Source organism: Poecilia reticulata, chromosome 3 (assembly GCF_904066995.2).
Source record: "Poecilia reticulata chromosome 3, P_reticulata-male-v2, whole genome shotgun sequence".
Lineage (NCBI taxonomy): Eukaryota > Metazoa > Chordata > Actinopteri > Cyprinodontiformes > Poeciliidae > Poecilia > Poecilia reticulata.
Genome location: NC_088832.1, coordinates 20,657,040 through 20,679,450, shown reverse-complemented (window position 1 = coordinate 20,679,450; position 22,411 = coordinate 20,657,040). Strand labels below are relative to the sequence as shown.

General features: G+C 40.7%; 2 protein-coding genes across 3 annotated transcripts; one reads left to right on the top strand and one right to left on the bottom strand.

Moving 5' to 3' along the window:
- Positions 1-9,738: 9,738 nt before the first annotated feature.
- Positions 9,739-13,147, top strand: foxf1 (forkhead box F1). Its single transcript, XM_008405927.3, has 2 exons — positions 9,739-11,084; positions 12,054-13,147. The coding sequence occupies exons 1-2, from the start codon at positions 10,106-10,108 to the stop codon at positions 12,215-12,217; spliced, it is 1,143 nt and encodes a 380-aa protein (XP_008404149.1). The 5' UTR covers positions 9,739-10,105; the 3' UTR covers positions 12,218-13,147.
- A 1,721-nt stretch (positions 13,148-14,868) lies between these two features.
- Positions 14,869-22,321, bottom strand: mthfsd (methenyltetrahydrofolate synthetase domain containing). 2 transcript variants are annotated; one of them, XM_081605209.1, is made up of 8 exons: positions 22,145-22,321; positions 21,914-22,021; positions 20,694-20,803; positions 20,059-20,172; positions 19,870-19,960; positions 19,498-19,610; positions 19,268-19,393; positions 14,869-16,652 (listed from the first exon to the last, which is right to left on the bottom strand). In XM_081605209.1, exons 1-8 carry the CDS (start codon positions 22,248-22,250, stop codon positions 15,909-15,911), a joined length of 1,512 nt encoding a protein of 503 aa, XP_081461335.1. In that variant the 5' UTR covers positions 22,251-22,321; the 3' UTR covers positions 14,869-15,908. The 2 variants fall into 2 exon arrangements, with proteins under 2 accessions (XP_081461335.1, XP_008404150.1); XM_008405928.3 differs by lacking the exon at positions 20,694-20,803 and adding an exon at positions 20,516-20,629 and having other exon boundaries at positions 21,918-22,021; positions 22,145-22,317.
- Between the last annotated feature and the right edge of the window lie 90 nt (positions 22,322-22,411).

Sequence of the window (22,411 nt, the reverse complement as noted above, 5' to 3'; positions counted from 1 at the left end):
CTTCGTCTACTGAGAAGCTGATTAATAAGCCATGAAAGGATTGTTTACGTGGGTTTGCCAACTTGTTCTGTGGACCAATTGGCACTAAGAGAGCACTGATCAGCACTTTGGCCTCTTTAACCCGACATTATTGCAGGGTAGTTAGGGTGGAAGGGAGGGATAGCCACTTCCTTTCAGGCCCCCAGTCTGAAGACGGGCCAAACGGAGTCCGGCATCAATCACTTTGCACTCCGCAGCTTTCTCAGTGCCATTGTTATAGAGCAGACCAACGGAAAGAGGCCGGTAGCAGGTGAAAATAAAAAAGCCCTCCGACAATTACAGGGTAAGATTTCTCTCCCAGCGTCGTTAGCGTTTACACAAGCCAGAGGGAGCAGAGCCTGTCCACTAAGGCGCATACAAATATTTAGTCAACAACATTCTCCAACTGGCACTGACACATGAACACATGCGGCTACAGGCAGACATTACGGGTGCGCATAACCGGCCGCTGACATACAAATGCGTGTGTGCACAGAAAAGTAGACAGATTTGCTCTAATGTCTGCTAATGGCACCATTACAGTAAGAACAAAATGAAGTGCTAAACCACAAATAAAAGTTATGGCATCACTCTGCTGATATGACTCAAATTCGGAGCTTTGCAAATGTAGTCATGCACTCTGGACTTCCTGTTTCGTCAGTTCAACAAATACTGATCAATTTGTTGAGAAGATTACAGCTGGATTACGTTCTAAATTAAGAAAATTAAAGATTGTGCTAAACTAACTATCTATATCTATCTATCTATCTATCTATCTATCTATCTATCTATCTATCTATCTATCTATCTATCTATCTATCTATCTATCTATCTATCTATCTATCTATCTATCTATCTATCTATCTATCTATCTATCTTCAGGAGCCTTCTTAATGCATTTGTGCTTTTATGAGTATTAGAGCAGCTAAGCAACAATGGAATGATATTATGTTGTAAAATTGAGATGTCAGAAGTAAAGTTACTTTTTTGTTCCATAAACATCATATGTAGTAAAACACATGTACAGTATTTGCTCCTTGACCTGTTAATATTTCAGGCGCTCCACAGCCTGAAATATCTTTCAGGCTGTGATATTTTGGCTCTTCCCAGGCATCGTCGGTCTCTCTCCAAGTTTCATCCCTCGCGCTGCCCACCACATCTCCCTGCTAGCTGTATCTACTCCTCTCTGCTCCTGTCCAGGGTCGGGATCGCTGCCTAAACCTGGCAGGATCTCTGTCACACGATGCCATACATGTGATGCTTCACTGGGACCCCCCCTTCCACTCAGGAAATGCTTTCGGCCTTTTTCCCACCCCGGTGTTCCAATGCGGAGAGTCGGGCATTATATGACTGAATCCAGTTACCATCCCAGAACATTCCTGGCTGATTCCAACCACTGCTTTTTGGCTACGAGTTCCCACAGACAACGAGGATATGCCCCAGTTTGAAACCGGCAGGGGCACTGACTATCAAGCTGTAAACTACCGAAGCTGTTTATGCCAGAACAGAGGAGTTTGAGCTCCACAATAGGCAATTATGCCCACCCATTCCCCCCCCACTTCTCTTCTTCATTCAATTTGCGGTTTCTCTGTAGGTGGATTGGGTTGTGCGCAGATTAAAAATAGTCGGCTCATTCCAGACAAAAACTGTGAGGGACATGGAACACACATTGCACCAATGATATCTCCCATTGTGGTGCGCTGTTTGGGAATTCTTAATTGCTTTTTCCGAAGCAGTGTGCCACAGGAAAATCCCCCTTCAGAGGAGAGCAGAGAAGGGTTGGTGGGCTGCGTGTAAACACCATAGATGTTATGTAAACATGGACGTATAAACCCATGTTGCCCCATGTGCACCCATCAAACTACCATCAAGGCAGTATCAAAGGAGCTAACCTGCAGCAGAGCCAGTTGTGGCCTGCGCGTGCCCTCCCTGTCTCTTTTGTGTTCTCCGCTGTGGTTTCTGCTTCAGCTCTCATTATTGATGTCTCCCTAAGTTAGACAGGCCATGATGGACCAACTCTGGGAGGTGTGCGCGGGCCTGCAGGGTGGGGCCCCAAACAGGCTCCCACTCACCGAGGGGCCAAGGCGTTGCAAAGAGGCCAGGCCAGCAGAAAGAGAGTTGAAGCTAAACAAAATTTTAAAAATTAATAATAATAATAATAATAATAACTCGAGACGTCGCTCTGCTTGTTTTGCCTTGTAAAAAAAACAAAAAAAAAGCATGTTTTTGTGTTAGTATCTGTCTCATTTTATGAAAATACATTACACATCAGTAAAGCTCTGCAACTAGGTTAGAAGTGTCACTATGTTGCATCTTAAAAGAAATACATGTGTGGAATCATAGGGAATTGAGTTAACCTAAAACCTAAAGTCCGTGGCTCTTTAAATCTTCAACTTGACATTAAAATAAAGTTAATGAATGTTTTTTCCAGTTTTGAACTGAAGCAATCATTTGCGTTCACAGCCCTCATCCATTAGACAGATGTGAAGACCACACACACACACAGAAACACACACACGCACACAGTCACACACACACAACAAGCAAAAAGGAACCTGCAAATTTACTCAAAATGAGCTCAGGATTCTTGGAATTGAAAAAAAATATATCATGAAAGATCAGAAGGGATAATAGTAAAAGATGATCTACTATTCTGGGAAAAAGTCATGAAGCTGAAATAAATATAGTTGTTTCTCTAAAAACGCATTAAATAAAAAATCCCAGCCTCCTCAGATTTAAAAATACACAGAAAAAAAACACATTATGCTATTTTACCTTTCAATTCTAAATTAACACGTTTCTGAAATGTTTATTCTGTAATATTATTTTCTTTTTAGTACAGCTGTTTTTTTTTTCTTCTTCTTCTTTTTCTTTTTAATCCGAAGAGCTTGAGTTGAGTTTAAACAGGTATAAGCAATGAAACATTATGAAACATTTTCTGTGCAACCGTAAACCACATCTGGACGGTTGGGAGTTTGTAAAAACTCTGGACCTGCCAAACCCTTCCCTCTGGAACCATGAAACCCTTCATGTTCATTTATGTTGTGGTGTGTACAGAGCTGCACATATAAAAGTGACTAAAAATACCACGGTCGTCCGGTTAATCGACTTTATTTCATTAATATTTGGTACAAAGCAGTGAGACCATAAATAGGATATTAAATATTTATTTTAAAAATATGGCACACTGGGGATGATTCGTAAAATATTCTTTATCAGGAAGCTTGGAGTTCCCATAATGACATTTGTGAAAAATACCCACATTTTGCTCAAAATCGTACAAGTGTTAAATTAAAAAACAAAAAAGAATTTACAAAATTGCCTGATACAGGTTAAAAACAACAAAGTTCAGAGCTTTTCAGGGAAGTTTTCACACCAAATCAAACTGGTTTGATTTCAGCTTTGAAATTTGAAATCTTTATTAACAAACTGAATGTGTGTATGTTATTTTTGCAGGTCCAATTTCTCCATAAGTCCTGGTTGCCCAGGTGAAGCTGCTGTAACAACTAATTGCAGCTGTAGAGGTTTGCAGGATTAAACCAGAGATAAACCAATGTCAACCATCAAGTGTAACTATTTTTTTTGTCTCAATTGTGTTTGTATTGGATTAATATATTTTTGCAGATTTATTCTTGATTTCTTGCTGTCATTAACTTTAAAACAAGTTGGTCTTTTGTATTTATTCATCCACATATTTACTTATTTCAGCCTTTTTGTTTGTTTTTATTAGTGTCTTGTCATTAACAAACTTCTATTGTAGTTTAAGTAGACCTTTCTGTACATCATTTATTACTCCCCACAATTGACCATTTTAGCTCATTATTTCTCCCTTTCTCTCATTGTTGTTTGACTTCCATCGCCCTTTGATTTTATCTCGTTTTGAATGGAAAGTGATATGAATAAAGACAGATTGATTTAGATTATTTTCCCCGTCAGAAGGACGAATAATTGCGTGTTATTTCATTCTTCCTCGTATTATTGTGCAGATAATAAGCTGTTGTCGTCATAAAACTATCCGTTAGTTGAATGTGTAAGTGAAATGGCTTAGCTTGTTTTAATTTTAAAATACGTTGACTCGACGGTTTAATGTGGGGTCAGATCGAATTGAGTTTTTAAGCCTTTTTTATGAATAAATTCAGCATTAAAAAAACAACATCATATTGGATTCCATTTTTTTTTAGATGAAATTAACGAATTTGTTGAACGCAATACCCGCAAAATGATATGCGCATCATCCGTGGCACATTTTGACTTAAAAAAAAAAATCCCCAAATGCTGTAGAAATAGGGTCAGTGCGAATGACCTAAAATATCCTGATGAGATTTTTTTTTTTTTTTTTTTCAAATTATGACCCCGGATTCCACATATAACCTTATTGTTTGAACAGTTTGTCATCTGAAAATTAACACAACTCAAAGGGAACATAAAGGCTGTGTCTCTGCGCCGCCGCATACAACGGAGCATAATTCAAATATCTGTTTTGGACGCGCAAAAACTCATTGTGCGCATTTGCGCCGCTGCTGATTGCTGGCGGCGCCCATCAAACCCGCTTCGCATTGACGCAGCGACCCAATGCGCGCAATCAGCGGTCTGCGCGCAGCCCAGTCCCTTCCCGATCACATAAACAGCACTTCAACGAAAATATACACGGCCACCTACCGCGCACAGGGAAAGTGATGAGGGGGGAGAGGCGGGAGGGGCGTGGGGGGGAGGGGGGGGCGCGTCGACTTTACACTGTTTTCAATTAAAGTGACAATGTTGAGTGAGCTGCAGACGACACCCAGGAGGCAAAATAACGGAAAAAACAATTTATATCGCAATTAATCCGTGACTATATATTTAATTCGATTGAATAGTTCAACTGTCGTTAATAAATATGTGGCATTAAGACTCAGATGCGTTGACTAAACCAATTCTTTTCTTTTCAATTGGTGAGTTCTGCGTAGTACAATCTACGTGCCAGCTCTGTCTCTGTTATCCACCATATTATATAACTTAATCATTCACTCCCGCCAATCGTGGGCAGAAAATTATAGAGATAAAAGACAAAACAGTAAATGCAGCAAACTTCAATATCACTCGCAGGCCCGCTGATGCAAAAGAAGAGTCTCTTTAACATACCGTTTAAAAAATATTTATGGCATTTGAATCTTTTAATTGCATTCAGTTACATTACTAACAGTTTCGAGCATATAATTTTAGAAAATATGCTCAGTGTAGTAATTGGGTTAACATCACGCGCATTTCCTCTTGAGGCTTTGGGGGCATTTGGGTGATAAACCTCCGTACGCTGACCTCAGAGACAAAGCTTTCTCCAAAAACTTGACTCAAGTTCAGTTCGGATGGACTCGGGCCCAGTTGATGGATTTTTCTGGAGCGCTGTCCTCCAAACAAAGTCTGTGCGGCCCCTCGGTGACCCTCTGCCGCCCTCTTTCACCACCCAGGAGACAAACTGTTGAAACTATTACTCAGACGTGATGCTCTGTGGATGAAAAATTCAATTTATGCTTAACACTTAAAAAATGCGAAGGCGGGTTTCGATGAGCCAATGTTTCTGTTCTTGTCCTGCTGACCACTGCTACTTTTGGGTCTGTGATTCGTGGGCTGCTGCAGGTGTCATTTCTGAGTTTATCTGGATAAATAAAATTAAAACAATAATAATAATAATAATAATAATAATAATAATAATAATAATAATAATAATAATAATAAGATGGCTCTTAATGTTTCCATACATCACAAAGGTCTCCTACAGGGCCGCCTATAGAAGGTTTTGTAAAGGATCCACTAATAGAGCAGACACACAAGTTTTATTCAGGTAGGTAGCACTTACTCATTAACTTGAAATTTAAACTGACATTTTTTGTGTGTGTGTGTGTTTTTTTTTTTTTTTTCAAACAACCACAGTCAGTAAGTTCATGTTTTCAAGCAGGTACATCCAAAACATCTGCTGATTTCATTAGTTAGAACTTGTGTTTTAGTCACTATGAAATAATTTCAAATGTACGTCTCCTAGTTTTTGTATGAAATAGAAGAGGCAACTCCTCAAAGACGTTCCTTTGCTCACTTAATTTCATGTGTTTACTGTTTGATACTTGGGGCCCACAGTGGCACATTCATGGAGGTGGTTATTGTCCCGCTGATCGTGTATTTGTGTCTTGTTTTGTTCTGAACAGGCGCTAGAAAAGTTTTGTTTTCCCTTTTCTTTTGAATTAAACACCATTAAAGACTGAAGTAATTCATAAGACAATGACGACATTCTAATTACAAGGAGCAGTCGTAAGGCATGTATAAGTTAATGTAACATGCATTTCTGTGCTCGACATCTAGGCTGTGTTTAATGTTTCAGAGTGTTGTACCTGAACTGAAGTGACTGAACATTCCTGAGGGTGCAGCGCTGTCAAATACTTCATGTTGGGACGTCATGGAAAAGTGCAGGACTTTGTCTGTGACGGAGCATCAGGGAAGCTCTGATCTCGGCTCCCAAGTCTCTGCATGCAGCAATGAATATACGGATCTTTTTTTTTGTTGTTTTTTTTTTTTAACCACTTTCTCATGGCAGCGTTTTCCTTTGTGGCTCAAACATGTTGAACATGTTGGCAGAAGGTAGAGTGACATTAATGAATGACCTCTCTCCTGGACGTACAGCTGGAACAGGGGAAAAGGAGAAGGCCGCTTTGATCGCCAAATCAGCGTCCAACACTGATGGATAAACATTTTTATGTTACAGAAACTGACAGAGCCGGCCTGATGTACAAGCAGACTTTGCGGCTGCTGAAGGCCACCGCTGGCCATGGGAGTCAGGAGGAAACTGTTTCTATAAATTAATGAGCTTGTTTTTTATGAAGTGTTTTGAAAGATAAGCCAAGCTTCCTGCTTTTGTTTATATTATCACTCCCTTGTACATTTTTATTATAATATAGTGTTACATTTATAACATAAACCTTTTTCAAACCTGCTGAAGTGACTGCAACTTAAACAGACTCTATGAAGCCCGAGCCTTTTCAGTGTCATTCTAAAATCTAAATAATTCCTGTCTTAATTTAACATATATTTACATTATCAAATTCTCTTATGTTAAGTTGGTACAGATTTTTTTTTTTAAATCAGAGATTTTTATCTGCTTTCTGCCAACTGCATCTGTGATATTTCTAATTGATCTGGAAGTCAGAGAAACTTGTTGTTGGATTTTGCTGTCTGCAGAAATGTGGTGAACATAACTGCCTTTAAATCTCTGAATCCTTTAAACAGTCCTGTCATGTTACTAAACATCTGCCTTCTCATGTTTAAATTCTTTTTTTTTTCTAATCTGATCTTTTTAAAATCATACTATAATGATTTTTCCTCTAAATTAACCATGTTGCTGATTAGACTTTAAGAAAATGATCACATAGTTTTTACATTTGTTTGACTTTGTCATTAGCTTAATTTTAGAAGTTATAACACAATCCACCTAAATATATTACCAGACAAACAGTGTTGCTTAATTTTGCTATTTAATTAAAGAACGATGAAAAAAGGAAAAGACGGTCTTGTATAGAACAATTTGGGCAATGCTGAACATAAAAATGAACACTTTATTCCAAATGACATTCGTTTAAAAGTGAGAAGTGATTGTGTGCTTATCGAGTCACAACCGGGATTTTGTGTGAATTGAATCCATTCATTCTTGCTCTCTACTCGGTTGTAAAACAAGCTGTAGGATGTCAAATTCAAAAATGGCCAATCAAAGTTGCGCTGTGGCGTGGGCCCCCTCATGTGAAATCCCGAATTAAGGCCTTGTACCTCCTTGAGCCGGCTCTGGAAACTGGCCTGAGACGCATGAGCAAAAAAGTCACACAAAAAAACCAACAACAAAAAAAAAAATCTAAATATGCCTTCTCCTTTTGGAGTAATATGACATGAGGCGACTGAGCGTGAGAGAGGGGAAAAGCCTTAATGGAATGAAGTCATCAGCGGTAATTAAATGCAGTGGGCAGAGGGGAGCACGGGAGCGCGCCTGCCTGTCCCTGGTGCGCGCTGGGTGGTCCGCTTCACTGTTGAATATGCGGCTCTCAGTGCAAGCGAGCGGCCGAGCAGAGTCGAATCAGTGACGCACATGGGCATTTATGTTCGACGTTAACTCTTCTGTATGACTGGAACAAAGGGCGACATCTAATTTCCAACATATTATTGTGAAATATGTGTATGTGAAGCAGCCATACACATCCTATATTAACTGAGAGATCATTTAAAAGTCGTCATGTATGTAAATCTGCTGCCACTAAAGGAAAGCTTTACTCGCATGAAGACGCTCTATCCAGGTGTTCTCTGATTTTACGCAGAGGCCAGATGTTTACTTTTTTTTTTTTTTTTTGATGCTTCAAACAACCATATGATTTTTTTTCACTTCTCAGAATGAGAACCAATAAATAAAACAATGGAAAGGTTAACTTCACCAGCGGGTTTTTGAAGAAACCGAAGGCTGCAGCCATTTGAGATCTCCTGGGAACAATAAGGAACTCACTGTCAACAGTTTTAGGCTATATGGACTGATCTCACTCCCAGGGTGAAACAGGCTAAAGCCACAGGTCAGTTTAAAAAAAAAACCAACAACAACAACAAAAACATGCACACGCAAACTCGTGCGCAGCGTCCTCTGATTGATTTGTAGCCCAGTCCTAATTTCTAGAGCTTCACGCATGTCTTAATCTCAACCCTTACTCCTTTCCATCTGCTCCATCTCTCACACAGCAAGCGCAGAGTTCCTCCTAACGCGCCGCATCTTTAAAGCGACCACCGATCTCGTTGTGGGTCTGGTAAATCCTTACCTCGGATCCCCGGATCGCTCCGTGATTTCTCTCCCCCTGCAGGAGTCGATCTCAAGTCCTCCGTCCGAGTTTGTGCGCTCCCAGCTCGGCTGAGTCTCCACCTCACTCCTCCCGCGTCCCTGCGTAAATATTATGACTGCATTGCACAAACAATATACATTTGTAAAAGAAGAGAGAGGTGGTGGAGGGGGGAAAAAAGTCCAACATTGTAGCATGCCGTAAAGACGACGCGTGTTTTTTCTTGCCACATCGACATTAGTTTGTGTGGTATTAGCAGATCTAACGAGGCTTTTGCCTGATTTTCTTATTTAAAGAAGGTCCGGGAAAATGTTTACATTTTGTTGAATAAACATCCTGCCCAAGTCCCTGACTATATCTGTCGCAGAAATCCGGAGGCAGATTTTGAATGTGAGGAGCGCGCTGTCAAATAGATAGTTTTATACTTTTTATGTTGTTGTTGTTTGTTTTTTAAAGTATTTAATGTGTCATATCCTTCCTGCTGCAGCTTCAACGAGGCTCATTGACTCACTCGCACATTTTAAAAAAAAACGAGACATACTGTATAGATTGGATGTTTTCAAATGAAAATCTTATTATTTTTGTTTAAATAAAAAAAATATATATTCATGCATAAAAAACAAACATAAACTCAAATTGGAATACAGTATGACACAAATCCGCAGATGAAGACAGATGCATATAGTTACTTTTTTTTATGATCCAGGGGTGTAATGAATAAATTAATTTGCTCGAGATAACATATAAAATCCATATCATATTAAAAAAAATCATTTTGCTAAAAAAAAAAAAAAAACGGTGAGCGCATGCACGCAGATGTGCGTGTTTGCAGCCCACCACTGGAGTAGGAGGGGACTGGGCGGGCCCCCAGCATTAGGATGACAAGGCTTACAGCTTCCAATGCGCCGATGGCAACAGATAAGTAAAAAGTGAGCTCCGCGGACGCACGACAACACACCAACTGAAGTGGAAAGCGGCTCCTGTTCTCCTCCGCGCTTCATTTCGGACGTAGCCTTTTTTTTTTAAAAAAGAAAAAAGAAACAAAGCGCTCCGGCTTCAGACTCCAAACAGGACAGAATTAAAACCAACGAAGGAGAGTCTAAAAGACAATCGTTCGCTTTTGGGTTCGGGGTCTTTTCCCACCCCTCCTCTTTATGCCAGGGACGTGTTGTCAAACTTTCTAACCATAAGTGGAGAAATATATTATTATTGGTTTTTTTTGTCTTTGCCACCTCGAAGACTGAATCCAGGCAAACTAAATGACGGCAGAGGTCCAGCAGCCCCCAGCGCAGCCTCCTGCCCAGAGCAGCCCGATGTCCGCGCCGGAGAAACCGCATGGACAGACGGTGGTGATGGAAACCGCGTCCTCCACCACGAAAACCAAGAAGACGAACGCAGGGATCCGGCGACCAGAGAAGCCCCCTTACTCGTACATAGCCTTGATAGTCATGGCCATCCAGAGCTCCCCAACCAAGCGGCTGACGCTCAGTGAGATCTACCAGTTCCTGCAGAGCCGCTTCCCGTTCTTCAGAGGCTCGTATCAGGGATGGAAGAACTCCGTGCGTCACAACTTGTCTCTGAACGAGTGCTTCATTAAGCTGCCCAAGGGCCTCGGCCGACCCGGGAAGGGCCACTATTGGACTATCGACCCTGCCAGCGAATTCATGTTCGAGGAGGGCTCCTTCAGAAGGAGACCCAGAGGCTTCAGGCGCAAATGCCAGGCGCTGAAGCCCATGTACAGCATGATGAACGGCCTGGGATTCAACCACATTCCCGAGGCGTACAACTACCAGGGGAGCGGCGGGGGCCTGTCTTGTCCGCCCAACAGCCTGTCTCTGGACAGCGGGATCGGGATGATGAATGGACACTTGGCAGGTAACATGGATGGGATGGGTCTGTCCGGCCACTCCATGTCTCACTTGTCGGGCAACAGTGGACATTCCTACATGGGAAGTTGCACGGCGTCCACTGGGAACGATTACCCCCACCACGACAATTCCGCCTCCCCGTTGCTGACCAGCGGGGGAGTCATGGAGCCTCACCCTGTCTACTCGAGCTCGGCTTCGGCGTGGGCCTCGGCCCCGCCAGCGTCGCTCAACAACGGGGCTTCGTACATCAAGCAGCAGCCGCTGTCTCCGTGCAACCCGGGGGCGAACAGCCTGCAGCCGAGCTTGCCCACACACTCACTGGACCAGTCGTACCTGCACCAGAATGGACACAGCACCACAGATTTACAAGGTATACTTAAAGCTTACGATGTCACAAAACTGTTCTATATTCCGCGATGCTGCTGCTGCTGTGGAAATTCACAAAGAAAACAAATAAAAAGACCACACTCCACAACGAGAAGCACAAAATTTAATTCGCGCGAAAGAAGTAGATTTTGTTTTATAGGCAGCATGAAAAAACGGACACGTCGGTTTTTGTGCCAAATAAGCGCAGTGCGGGCATTTGCGCTGCGTTTATTTCGCCGTCAAACAACACAGCCTTAACTATGCTGCTCTATTGCGGAATATCCTAAATTAATGCCACCAGGATTTTTTTACCACCTATTTTATCCTTTTGAAATTAACACGCAAGTATCAGTTTCCGTTTGAATGGAACTTGAATGAAAACGAGACGTTTACTTTATTTCATGGAAAGGATAAGGACAAATAAGGCGTGGGGATGGCAGAGAAGCGTGCCAATCTCGGCGCTATAAAAACAAGCGCGGTAAGGTCCAGCCTGCCTTGCCCCGAGGGCCCCGGTCCTCCGGGACTGGCGTGCAAGAGGGCCGCTGTCAATTAACCCTTCTTAGCCCGCCTCTGCTTTCGACGGTCTTGATTCTGCCTGTTTAATGGACTTCGGCTTTGTGAGAAAGAGAAAAACAAAAACAAAACAAAAAAAGAAAGAAAAACCACACACAAAAAAACAATGTGTTCAACTTATAGTTAAAATTATGCAAACAAACGTGTAATTTGGACAATTTAAAATTAAATCTGAAAGAATGTGTGTTTGTTTAATTGTTTAGAAGAGCCGGGATTGTATTTTCAGTTTACTTGTTCTATGACAATATAATCATATTGTTATTGTACTTACAAATAAATCTAAACTTTTTTTTAAATGAATTTATGGCATCTTCAAAATTAAATTTCCCAGAATTTATACATATGTGATTTCTTTTTTTCTTTTTTTTTTTTTTTAATATTCCCCATTCTCTCTCCGCAGGTATTCCTCGGTACCATTCCCAGTCTCCCAGCATGTGCGACCGGAAGGAGTTCGTGTTCTCCTTCAACGCCATGACCTCCTCCGCCATGCATTCACCGGGAAACGGCTCCTACTACCACCACCAGCAGGTCTCCTACCAGGACATCAAGCCGTGCGTGATGTGAACCCCGCCGGGACACGCTGCACACTGCGTGGACGGTGTGTGCGTGTGCGTGTGCGTGTGTGTGCGTGCGTGGGTGCTTGTGTGTGTGTGTGTGAGTCACTCGGACTGGAGCCATGCAGACAGCAGCACGGGAACAGAGAATTAAAAACAATAAAACAACAAAAATCACCACTGAGAGACTTTTGTGCCGAGGAGAGAGCTCCTTGCTTCCTGTAGACCGGACTACTTCTCTGTGTTGTTGGACACCAGACGACTGAAGCCACACAATAATAAAATAATAATAATATATAATAAAACAAACAATTCCATACCTTCAAAGTGGCATAACAAAGAGAGAGAGGGAGATAAAAAAAGAAACTTGCTGTTTGGTACTTAGTCCTGCGGAGCGGATGACCTCTCACTTCTCACATGTTTAATCATTTTGTAAAATATGCACACCTTCGTTTTTTTCCCGTTTAAAGTTTTTTTATTATTATTATTATTATTATTTTTATTCCTAATTTTCATGATGTTGACAAATTAGCTGGAACAAAATACCCGGCGTTGATTTCTGAATAAATAATTATGGACATTACATAGGCCTATATACTGTACGTCCATACTGTATACTGTGTAAAAAAAATGGCACTTTTTGAATAGCCTATAAGCGCAACTTTTTATTTATTCTCTAGGCCTGTATTTTCAATTTCAGGCGAACTGGCCAAGGAGTTCCGTGCTTTATTGGCAATATTTGTCAAGATGCGTGTTGTTTTAAAAAAAAACTGAAAATAAGGATATATTGTAAGCACTGTCTCGTTTGTCAAATTTATGTGGATTATTATCACTTAGTGTAGATAGGCTATAATCAGGTAAAACAGCGAGGGTTCATTCTGTGTGAGCTGATGTTTCATTTTTTTTATTATTTTATTAAAATAAAACCACCCGAATTCTGGGGCTGTTTGACCTTCTAAGTCCATAAAACGGGAGTTTATCTTGCATTTTAGAGGAATGTTGGGACGAAATATGTAAAGAAAAATCGGCAACCATTGGGAACCAACGTGCGTTTCGCTCAACAATAATTCAGATCCATTCTTCCTAAAATTAGGATTTAAAAAAAAAAAGAAATTTGGAGGGGAAAAAATCAGTAGGTTAAGTCATTCAAATTGAAAAATGTATCGATTTCAAAGAAAAATTAATAAATCAAATAAACTTTGAATCACAAAGTCAGGTGGTTGCATTGGCGTTCAAAATGTTTATGTTGTAAATATGTAACAAAAGATATCTCACTCCAGTTTAAATTTAAAATATATTACTCAAAAATAATCATAATTTAAAGTAAAATAACGTAAAATTTGAAAGAAAAAAAAAAGAGTCTCAATCTGCAACAAAAATGCAAATGAATTGTTTTTGCTATAACCTTAATCAGTTAGGGCTACATAAAAAACATACATATCTAGTTGTGCAGTGAAAAAAAAACTACATATTTTTCATTATTACACGAAACAACACGACGCAATTAAAGTAAACGCAAGTAATGAATATGTGTAGACCAGCGTGTTCGATTAATCGCAATAGACTTAAACCAAAACATAATTATGCACGGTGAAAATGTATTAATAAGATTTAGCATGGGCATTATTTTTGGTTGCGGCTCTCGTTTCTTTAGATACGTAGCGTCATCCTTTTAATTAACCCCAGGAAAGATTGCTAAAATGCATTTTGGTTCTCGAAGCTACTGTCCGAAGCCAAATGCAACACGACCTGCTCCGATTCGCAAATCTTATAATCCGGAACACACAGGATCGTTTTGCTAATCTTAGTCTGTAGGATTTGCTGGTGCTGGCGTCCAGGCGTGCATCCTCACAGAGAGCAACGCACTCCATTTAGTTGCTCTGCTATCTCACATGACCACTGACTGAACCCCGGTGAAATACCACGCTGCGCGGCCTGAGCAGGGGCAACGGCACTTTAACTAACTGATGACATTTGCTGAGGTTCACGACTCTGTTGGGGCTCAGGAGAGAGAGGGAGACACACACACACACACACACACACACACACACACAGAGAGAGGGACGGGCAGCTGTTCCCAGGCCTGGCCTGGATGACAGCTCCATAAAAAGCCCGAGCCCCGCTCCGTGCAGACAGATGCACCGCGGGCTGGTGTCTCAGAGGAGCCGGGCTTTAGAGCCGACAGAGCTGGCGGTCATTTGTCAGGTAACATTGAGATCTGCAAAACAGAAAAACAGAGCTACAATACATTACACACCAATCAGGATAAGTGGATTGGATGATTGAGTTTCAGATGAATCTCTTGTGAGAAGCTCAGACAGACATTTTCAGAGGTGAGCTCCAGTGAGAACTTCAGAAAGGCAGTGACTCATTGGGAAAAAACTTTAGATTTGCTCCACTTTTAAAAAGTTTAACTGGCGTCTTATGCGATACATTATCACCCCGTTTTCACAAAGGAAAATGATTGTCCAAACATCATGCATAAATGTAAGCTCTACCATTTAGAATAGTTTTTAGTTTGAAGACGGAGCTCACAATTCTCATCTTTCATTTAAGAAAGGGCACAAGTTCATCCATTTCAACGTTCATCACAACCGAAACAAAGTTTGGTGCGACCGTTTCGTTTGGAGAAAAAAAAAAACCCAAAAAGGACAAATGCAGTCTAGTTATGACAGGGCGCTTTAATAGTGTTATCAGACAGATTAAACATAGGATCGAAACAGGATGTCACAGTAAAAAAAAAGTTGAAATGACTAAGAAGCAAATCTGCCTTAACGCAACAGCTTTACACAAAAATACAAACAATGATCTTAAACTCGAACTACAAAACCTGAATTTTGCAGGTTAAAATCACACGAATAAGCCAAAAAATAATAATTATGGCCAAACTAGGGCTCTCTAGACTTACTAGATTTACATAAATCTTAGCTAAAATAGCACAAAAGGTTTTGAGTTTGTCCAGTGGGACGTGTGGGGTTTCAGTGGTTTCCAATGCTATCTTAAATACAAAATTTGACAACACTTCTGTTTTTTAGAATTTGATAAAAGAAAATGAAAAAAGAATGCTTTAAAACAAAGATAAATTAAAGACATGGCAACTTTGTTCATGTAAGTTTTCTTGCAAACTGAAAGTTTCTTGAAATGTCACTGTAAGGTCTCATGCACCCATAATCAATATCATTTACACGCTTTCCAGATGGTGGAGTCATTTGCGTTGTCTTCTTCTCTTTTTTTCCTCCAGCAGACTATCAGTCCTAAAAGCTTTTTTTTTTATATATATATATATATAGCTGGAAAAGCTCGACTATGACAAATAAATCTAGTGTGTCTTTAAATTAGAACAGAAAGCTACAGAAACATCGTGACCTGCAGCAAGAAATTACACAAAATAAACCTTCAGGAAGGAAGATGACCTAAACACATGGAGTGAGAGTTGGGTGTAAACAGAGAAAGGCACATGTGGGAATCTTTAAGCTTATTTCAAATGTTACAACAAACACAATTCAGGAAATGTTTGATACTGACCCTACGTTTAATTTCACCTCACACCTTCAAGTCTTGTTTTTGCTGGAAAACTACAGCGAACATTAAGCTCATGTAACAGATTCCATTTGAAATGATAAAAACAGATCAACACTTCTAAAGATATTAAACATGCATTAATATGAAGGTGTTCTGTGGCGGTGCACTGCCTGCTGCCGTTACTGATCAGCCTCCTTGGCGGCGGCGGTTTTAGCATCTGGCGGGGACGCTTTTGACTTCGCAGCCGCGGATGGCTTTTGTCTCTGTCCGGACCGCTTGTGTCCCCGCTGGCTCTTGGCCAGCTCGGCCTGCAGGCTGTGACCGTTCAGGCTCAGGCCCTGCAGCGCCTCCAGGGCCTGGTCTGCCACCTGAGGGTCGCTGTAGTCCAGGAAGGCTCTGTGCTGAGCCCCCTGCCAGGTGAGCCTCAGCGGGGCGGCGCTCCTCTCCCTGAGCGCGGTCTTCAGCTCGCTGACGCGCAGCCCGGCGGGGATTCCTCCCAGGTACACGGTGGTCACACTTTGGGGGAGCTTCCGCTGGCTCGTCGCTTCGCCTCTGCCTTCCTCTGGGCCCTGCTCCCTCGCCACCCTCCTGCTCCTACCTTTCGCCGCTCTGCCAGCCTCTCCCTCCTCATCTCCTCTGCCACTTCCCCTGCTGTCTTTCCTGGCTCTCGCTGGCTGCTGTCTGGGTTTCTGATCTGCCTCTCCTTTTTTCTCCCGTCTAGATTCCTGGCTGGTTTCTCCCTCGGTATCCTGTTGTGTATTCCGCCTTGGCCTCCGTCTGGGTTGTCTTTTTGGTTGATGAGTTTGCAGGCCGGGCTCTGCTGCATGCGACGCTGTCCCCAGAGTCACGTCCTTCCCAGCCTGTTCCTCCAGAGCACGCAGCTTCTTCAGGATGGGAATTTTCTCCAACTTTTCTGCATCCAGCTAAAGACAAAAGAACCGGTTTTAGCCCGTACTGCCCACCGTTAATAAATATCTTTACAGCAGCAGGATATTTCACTTCCCACACAGTTAAAAATAACTGCTGCCGTCTTGATTTGTTGGGTCTTCAAGTGTGCTGGCAGCCTTTGATGCTGACCAGTCATGTAAAGGATACAAGCCTATTGTTTTTCACACTGGCCTGCTTGACCCGTCGTTCCTCCTGAACCCTGCAGAGCCAAGGTGGCTGGGCAGAGCCGCCTTTGATGATCAGACTTGGCCTTCCTGGCTGGGAGGTCACTGGGCCTTGTTTACTTACATGTGTGTCTGAGAGAACCCAGAGCTTACACACAACATGGCCACACGACGAGAATGATATGCTCATCGTGTCGGGTGAGAAGAAATATTATCAACAAGAAATTCACACAAAGTCTCTGCCAGTGGAAATAAATCAGGAGGAGGATTCAAGTCACACCGTATAATAAATAGACAGGAAAGAAAGTAAAAATTGGACATCATACAGAGAGGATGCATTCATACAGCAGATGTATTGTGCATTGAGGGCTATGTGAGTGAAACATTTGCATAAAGAAACACTTTTAAAACACTCGTGTCTCATAAGAACATGAGTAAGCGGGGTAGACCCACTAGGGGGCAGTGTGACCTTAATAAAGTAGGTACTGGAGCTCAGTCTGGGGTACTGGAGCTCAGTCTGGGGTACTGGAGCTCAGTCTGGGGTACTGGAGCTCAGTCTGGGGTACTGAAGCTCAGTCTGGGGTACTGAAGCTCAGTCTGGGCCAAAGCCCTTCAGGTGAAATTACATTTGCAAAAGCTGCCTGATAAAAACCTAGAGGCTTCCAATATGGAACAAGAACATCTGCAGAAGCATCTGCAAGAGAAATAAGCAGGCAAGTTCACCGTTTCAGCAGAAATAAAATGAATGCAATAATTTTAAAAATTGTATTTTTTTATATAAAAGAAATTAAAAATATATATTATAAATATTCAATATATGTGTTGGGCAAGGGGGGGGGGAGACCCTAGAAGTGCCTAAAAAGCAGTAACACTGGTAAAATAGTTAATAGGAAGTGAAAATAATGGCACATTTTACTAACTTATGACCAAGAATTAATATGTATATTTGATAAGGATTTAATTGTACCTTTTAATTACCATTTTGTAAACTATATACCAATGTGCCTCTTGGCCAGGTCTCCATCAAAAAAAGAGATTTTATCTCAAAGGATTTCCAGGTATAATAATGCTTAAATATAAAAAAAGAAATAAATATCACTGATGCAGTGCCTTAATTCATGCTATTGCTTTTCTTTGCATCTCATTTTCTTTTTTATAAATATATGTCATGGTTTTTAACACAACCATGACAAAGCAAGAAGTGTTTCAACGCAGAGGAGCAGTTGACTGGGCTTCTGAAAACAAAACAAATACTCTGCTGCTGGACGAGTAAAAAAAGAAATATTGCTGTGGTCTGAAGCAAAGCCAGCGGTGAGGAGGATTATGTTTATGGAAGTTTTCTATTCATATGTAATGCGAATGTTAGTTTCCTGGAAAATAAAATTGATACGTTTGGGTCATTGCGAAAGAAACAGCTGAAATACTGGAAAGGCAGCATTGTGTGCTACATACCGGCAAGGCTGTGAGCAGATACGGCCGAAACAAGCTACACACAGGCATTAGGTCGCATTCAAAGTATGGACAAGGTGACAAAAGTCAAAATGTATTCCTCAATACGTTCACCCACATAAACTTTGGAGTCAAAGAAAAAAATTAAGTTGACTTTAAAGATCAATCAATCAATCAATCAATCTGACAGACATGTTTATGACCAATTTTCCCTTTACCGTCTCGTCAGTGATCAACAAGCAAAGTCTATGGGCAAAAGCTTTAACACATAAAAGAGGAGAAATTTATGATTTTTTTTTATTTTTTATTTTCTGTCCAACTCTAAAATACCACCTCAATCATCATTTTTCTAGATGTTAATAGCCCTTGATAAATAAAATAAAAATGTCATTCAAATTTGGAAATTGCAGTTCCAACCTCAAAGAGAACTGAAAATTGGCCATGAAAAACACGACTGCTGCATCTCAGGTATATTTTTTTGGTTCACTTCAAAAATGTTAAATACTACGTATTGGCACAGAGTAGGAAATATCACATGATCCAGATCTTAGAGTTATAAATGCAACTTCAAACGGACAACAGTTTGACAATGTCTGACATAATAGAGGAAGAAGATATGAGATTTAACTGGTTAAAGCACTTCTTGCTTTAACCTTTAAGTAAGAGTATATATTCTCAGTTTTTACAGAAAAAAATTACAACAGAAAACAACATTTCATTTATGGCATTTAAAGCATGACAGCAACAATTATTCCTACTGCTGCAATAGAATCTATTAAATATTATAGCTGTGGTATTTATGCAAAAAGAAAAAAAACCCCACAAAAAACCTTTGAACTGTATGTGTCCCTGCTTCAACTAACATGATATATTTCTCAACCTGAGAAAGTAAATTTAAACAATCAAGCCAAAAGAATAACCCAAATGTAATCTCACACTAGCAGTACACAAGACAGATAAACAGCCTCAGCGTTTACCTTAGTCCAGATGATTCCCTGTGGTTTGGGCAGCTTGCATTCAGTCTTAATGACTCTGGTTGGTGTGAGGATGTAATCAACAGTCAGGTCATGACTTCCTATAAGCTCCTCTGGAATGTCTACCACCTAAAACACAAATGCAGCAATTTAATCATTTTATTAAATGGCAAAAAAATTAAATAATACTATAAAACCTTTGCAATTTTCCAGGAAATCAGACAAATACTAACCTGGCAGTCATGGACAACAGTGACAACCAAAGTGGATTCATTCACGGCTCCCATTGAAGCCATCATGGCCCACTCCAGATCAGCATAACCCTCTCCCTTTCCAATCCGGCACCCTGCAGAAGGTGCATGCTCAGGCATTTTTCAAAGAAATGTTTTTTTTTAATTATTATTATTATTATTATTATTATATAGCACACAGAATTAAGCCAATGATAATTAAAAAGAAAATGTTTATCAACAGCGTTACTTTATTTGGGATGAATAAATGAGAAAATTCTAATAGTTTCAGATCTGAAGGAACCATTTTCGATACCGTGCCTATCTATATACACATAATAAAAAAACAACAGTTTTTGGTCAAAAAGAACAAACCTTTCTCAGAAACTGCCACAGAGCCCACCACCACCAAATCAACCTTCACCTTTGCATCCAGGCCAACAGGAACACTGAAGTCCTTCACACCCTGCAGGAGATTTAAAAGTTACAAAAACTTAGACCGTTAGAAGAACCTCTTAATTTCTCTGGCTCTTATGAATATTGTTTCAGGCTGAAATTGCAAACCTGAGATGAGGCGCAAACACGCAGCTGTTCTTTGTTGGCACCCTGCGGCGGGGTGATCTTATTGAAGAGACCAGAGCGAAGACGAGGAGTCGGAACCAACAAAGTCTTCTGTGCCTGTAAATTATGCCAAACAATAGACCACTAAAGACTGAGAATTAGACTAACTTTAACTAAACATTGATACATAACTAGCATATATCAGAGGACTGCAGAGTGAGGATGAAAGTTGCAATAAGATTCAAGATGAAATGACGTAAACTGTCGCGATGGCTTCAATGTTACTAATTATATAAAGCAAAAAATAAAATAAAAAATAGTTTGTTTTCCCATATATACCGTTTTACAGATTTATATCTCCAGATTAATCTGAGCAGGTAAAGCTTCTTCATAAAAATGCAAAAAAAAAAAAAAAAAAAAAGTGCTTTTTGGTGCTTTTCTTCCAACAGCTGCTTGCTACCTGCAGCACCGCGAACCGAGCACCCTCCAGAGGTTTGTCAGGATCCACCTTCACCTCTGCCGTCTGGGCAAAAGTCTGCAACTCTGCCACTTTGCTGCAGGCTCCGAAAGCACCCTGGAGAGGAAAGAATAGCAACTCATACAAGTTGGGTTTTTTTCTTCACTTTTGGTCAACTTACTTCCAGCGTGACAAAGCGAGCCTGCTGCTGAGGGCTGTCTGGGTTTACTTTCACTGTCTGGCTTGACTTAAACTCCTGAAGCTCTGCAAGCCTGTTGCATGCTTGATTGGCTGCCTGATCAATAAACACACATTACGAAATCAAACCGGAAGAATAAATAACGTGAAAACATTAATCATTTAAAGCTAAAGGACTCTGCAAGTACTATTTTAGAGGCAATATAGCAAATTACATTTATGTTTACACCTGATTTAATTCTTTTTTTTCAATTGGGTATCAATCAGTTTAATGAAAACTATTACAGAACTGAGAGGTAGTACTATTTGTCATGTTTACAAGATAATTTTGTCTTAATCGTTTCCTGATTTGTAGCAACCGTAGCTAAAACCAGGGAGCTTTGCAGCAGGTTTATAAATCAATTAATCTGTTGCCCAAATTTAATTAAGCTTAGAGGACAACTTGTAGATATATCGTAGCTGTAGTACCTTGCCAGAGCATCCATTTTTATTGAACATTTTGTTTTCCCACATTAAAAGTAGAGAGTAGTGATTTTCTTTTAATTACAGTTACCCAACAAACCTCTGAAGCCTTTGCAGAGCATCTGTATTTACACGGTGGTTAATTTGCACAAGGGGTGGACTATATTTGATAATTAGGTGAACTTTGAAAGCAAGTGGTTGCACTAGATTTAATTTAGCTATATTAGAGGAGGCACACAAATCTAAATTTAATTTTAAGTTTTTAGAATATCATGTAAGATTTTCCCTCCACTTCTCAATGATTTACTCTTTTAAGTTGAGTCTACCACATAAAAATCGAATAAAATATTGTAGCCAGGCTGTGCATTACCAGTCTCTTCCATGCACATGGTGTCGAATATGCCACTCAGCAGAAAACCGACCATGTGACGCAAAACTAAAAAGTACTTTTGGAATTAACCACGTCAGACTGCATAGACGATTATCTCTCTCTCTAGAAGAACTGCAACGTTTGCGCAGTGGTCTGTCTGTGAAGTATGTCTCCTAAGAAAACTGAGAAAAACAGTTGTTCCATGCTATTTTTAGGGTCCCCCAAAAAATAATGACCCCAGAGACCCGAAATAGCCCACAAGCAGCACTCACGCTGGAAGAACTATTAGCATTAACAAATAACAATAAAAACGTAGTACGATGTCGGAACACGTAATTTAAAAACCGTGGTGGTTTTTCTGTAGTCGGAACTTGCCTTAAAGTTTGGGATTCTGTTGTGGACAGGCCTGGGAAAGTTAGCCAAGTTCTTTTCCTCTATGTAGTCCCAAACCCTCTGACGGATGTCCCACTTCGACGCTCCTGGATGTTAGAAGAGGAAAATGAGTTTAGGAGACGAAGCTACATCAACGATGGCAGCGACCTGGACAGAACCTTAGCTACATTTATAAACAGAAGTAAAGCGAGGAGGGACATTGTCCTTACCTGGGTTTATTTTAATGACAGGCTCCATGATGTTGTTGGTGTTAGAAATGAGCTGCTTCTTCAACGCTGACTTGCACTGGAAAATCTTCCACGTGAGCACTAACATGCAGAAACAGCTGCTTGTCAATGTTTATCACTGCTACGGAAGCTTGCAAAGGACCGTTTTTTAGAAAGCGCGAACTCGATTTCTACGCAGCCGTGAATGGAAGTGTTTCATAAACGTACACAATTTCTTTGAAGTTTTCATTCGCTCTTATAAAAACGCTA

What these genes read in the sequence shown, in the direction of transcription:
- foxf1 (XM_008405927.3), top strand. Translation starts at nt 10,106, where the DNA reads ATGACGGCAGAGGTCCAGCAGCCCCCAGCGCAGCCTCCTGCCCAGAGC. An exon ending in CAGCACCACAGATTTACAAG is followed by an intron (nt 11,085 to 12,053) that starts GTATACTTAAAG and finishes CTCTCTCCGCAG; the next exon opens with GTATTCCTCGGTACCATTCC.
- mthfsd (XM_081605209.1), bottom strand. Translation starts at nt 22,250, where the DNA reads ATGTTAGTGCTCACGTGGAAGATTTTCCAGTGCAAGTCAGCGTTGAAG. An exon ending in AATCCCAAACTTTAAGGCAA is followed by an intron (nt 20,804 to 21,913) that starts GTTCCGACTACA and finishes TTGATCAGGCAG; the next exon opens with CCAATCAAGCATGCAACAGG. An exon ending in TGTGGCAGTTTCTGAGAAAG is followed by an intron (nt 19,611 to 19,869) that starts GTTTGTTCTTTT and finishes CACCTTCTGCAG; the next exon opens with GGTGCCGGATTGGAAAGGGA.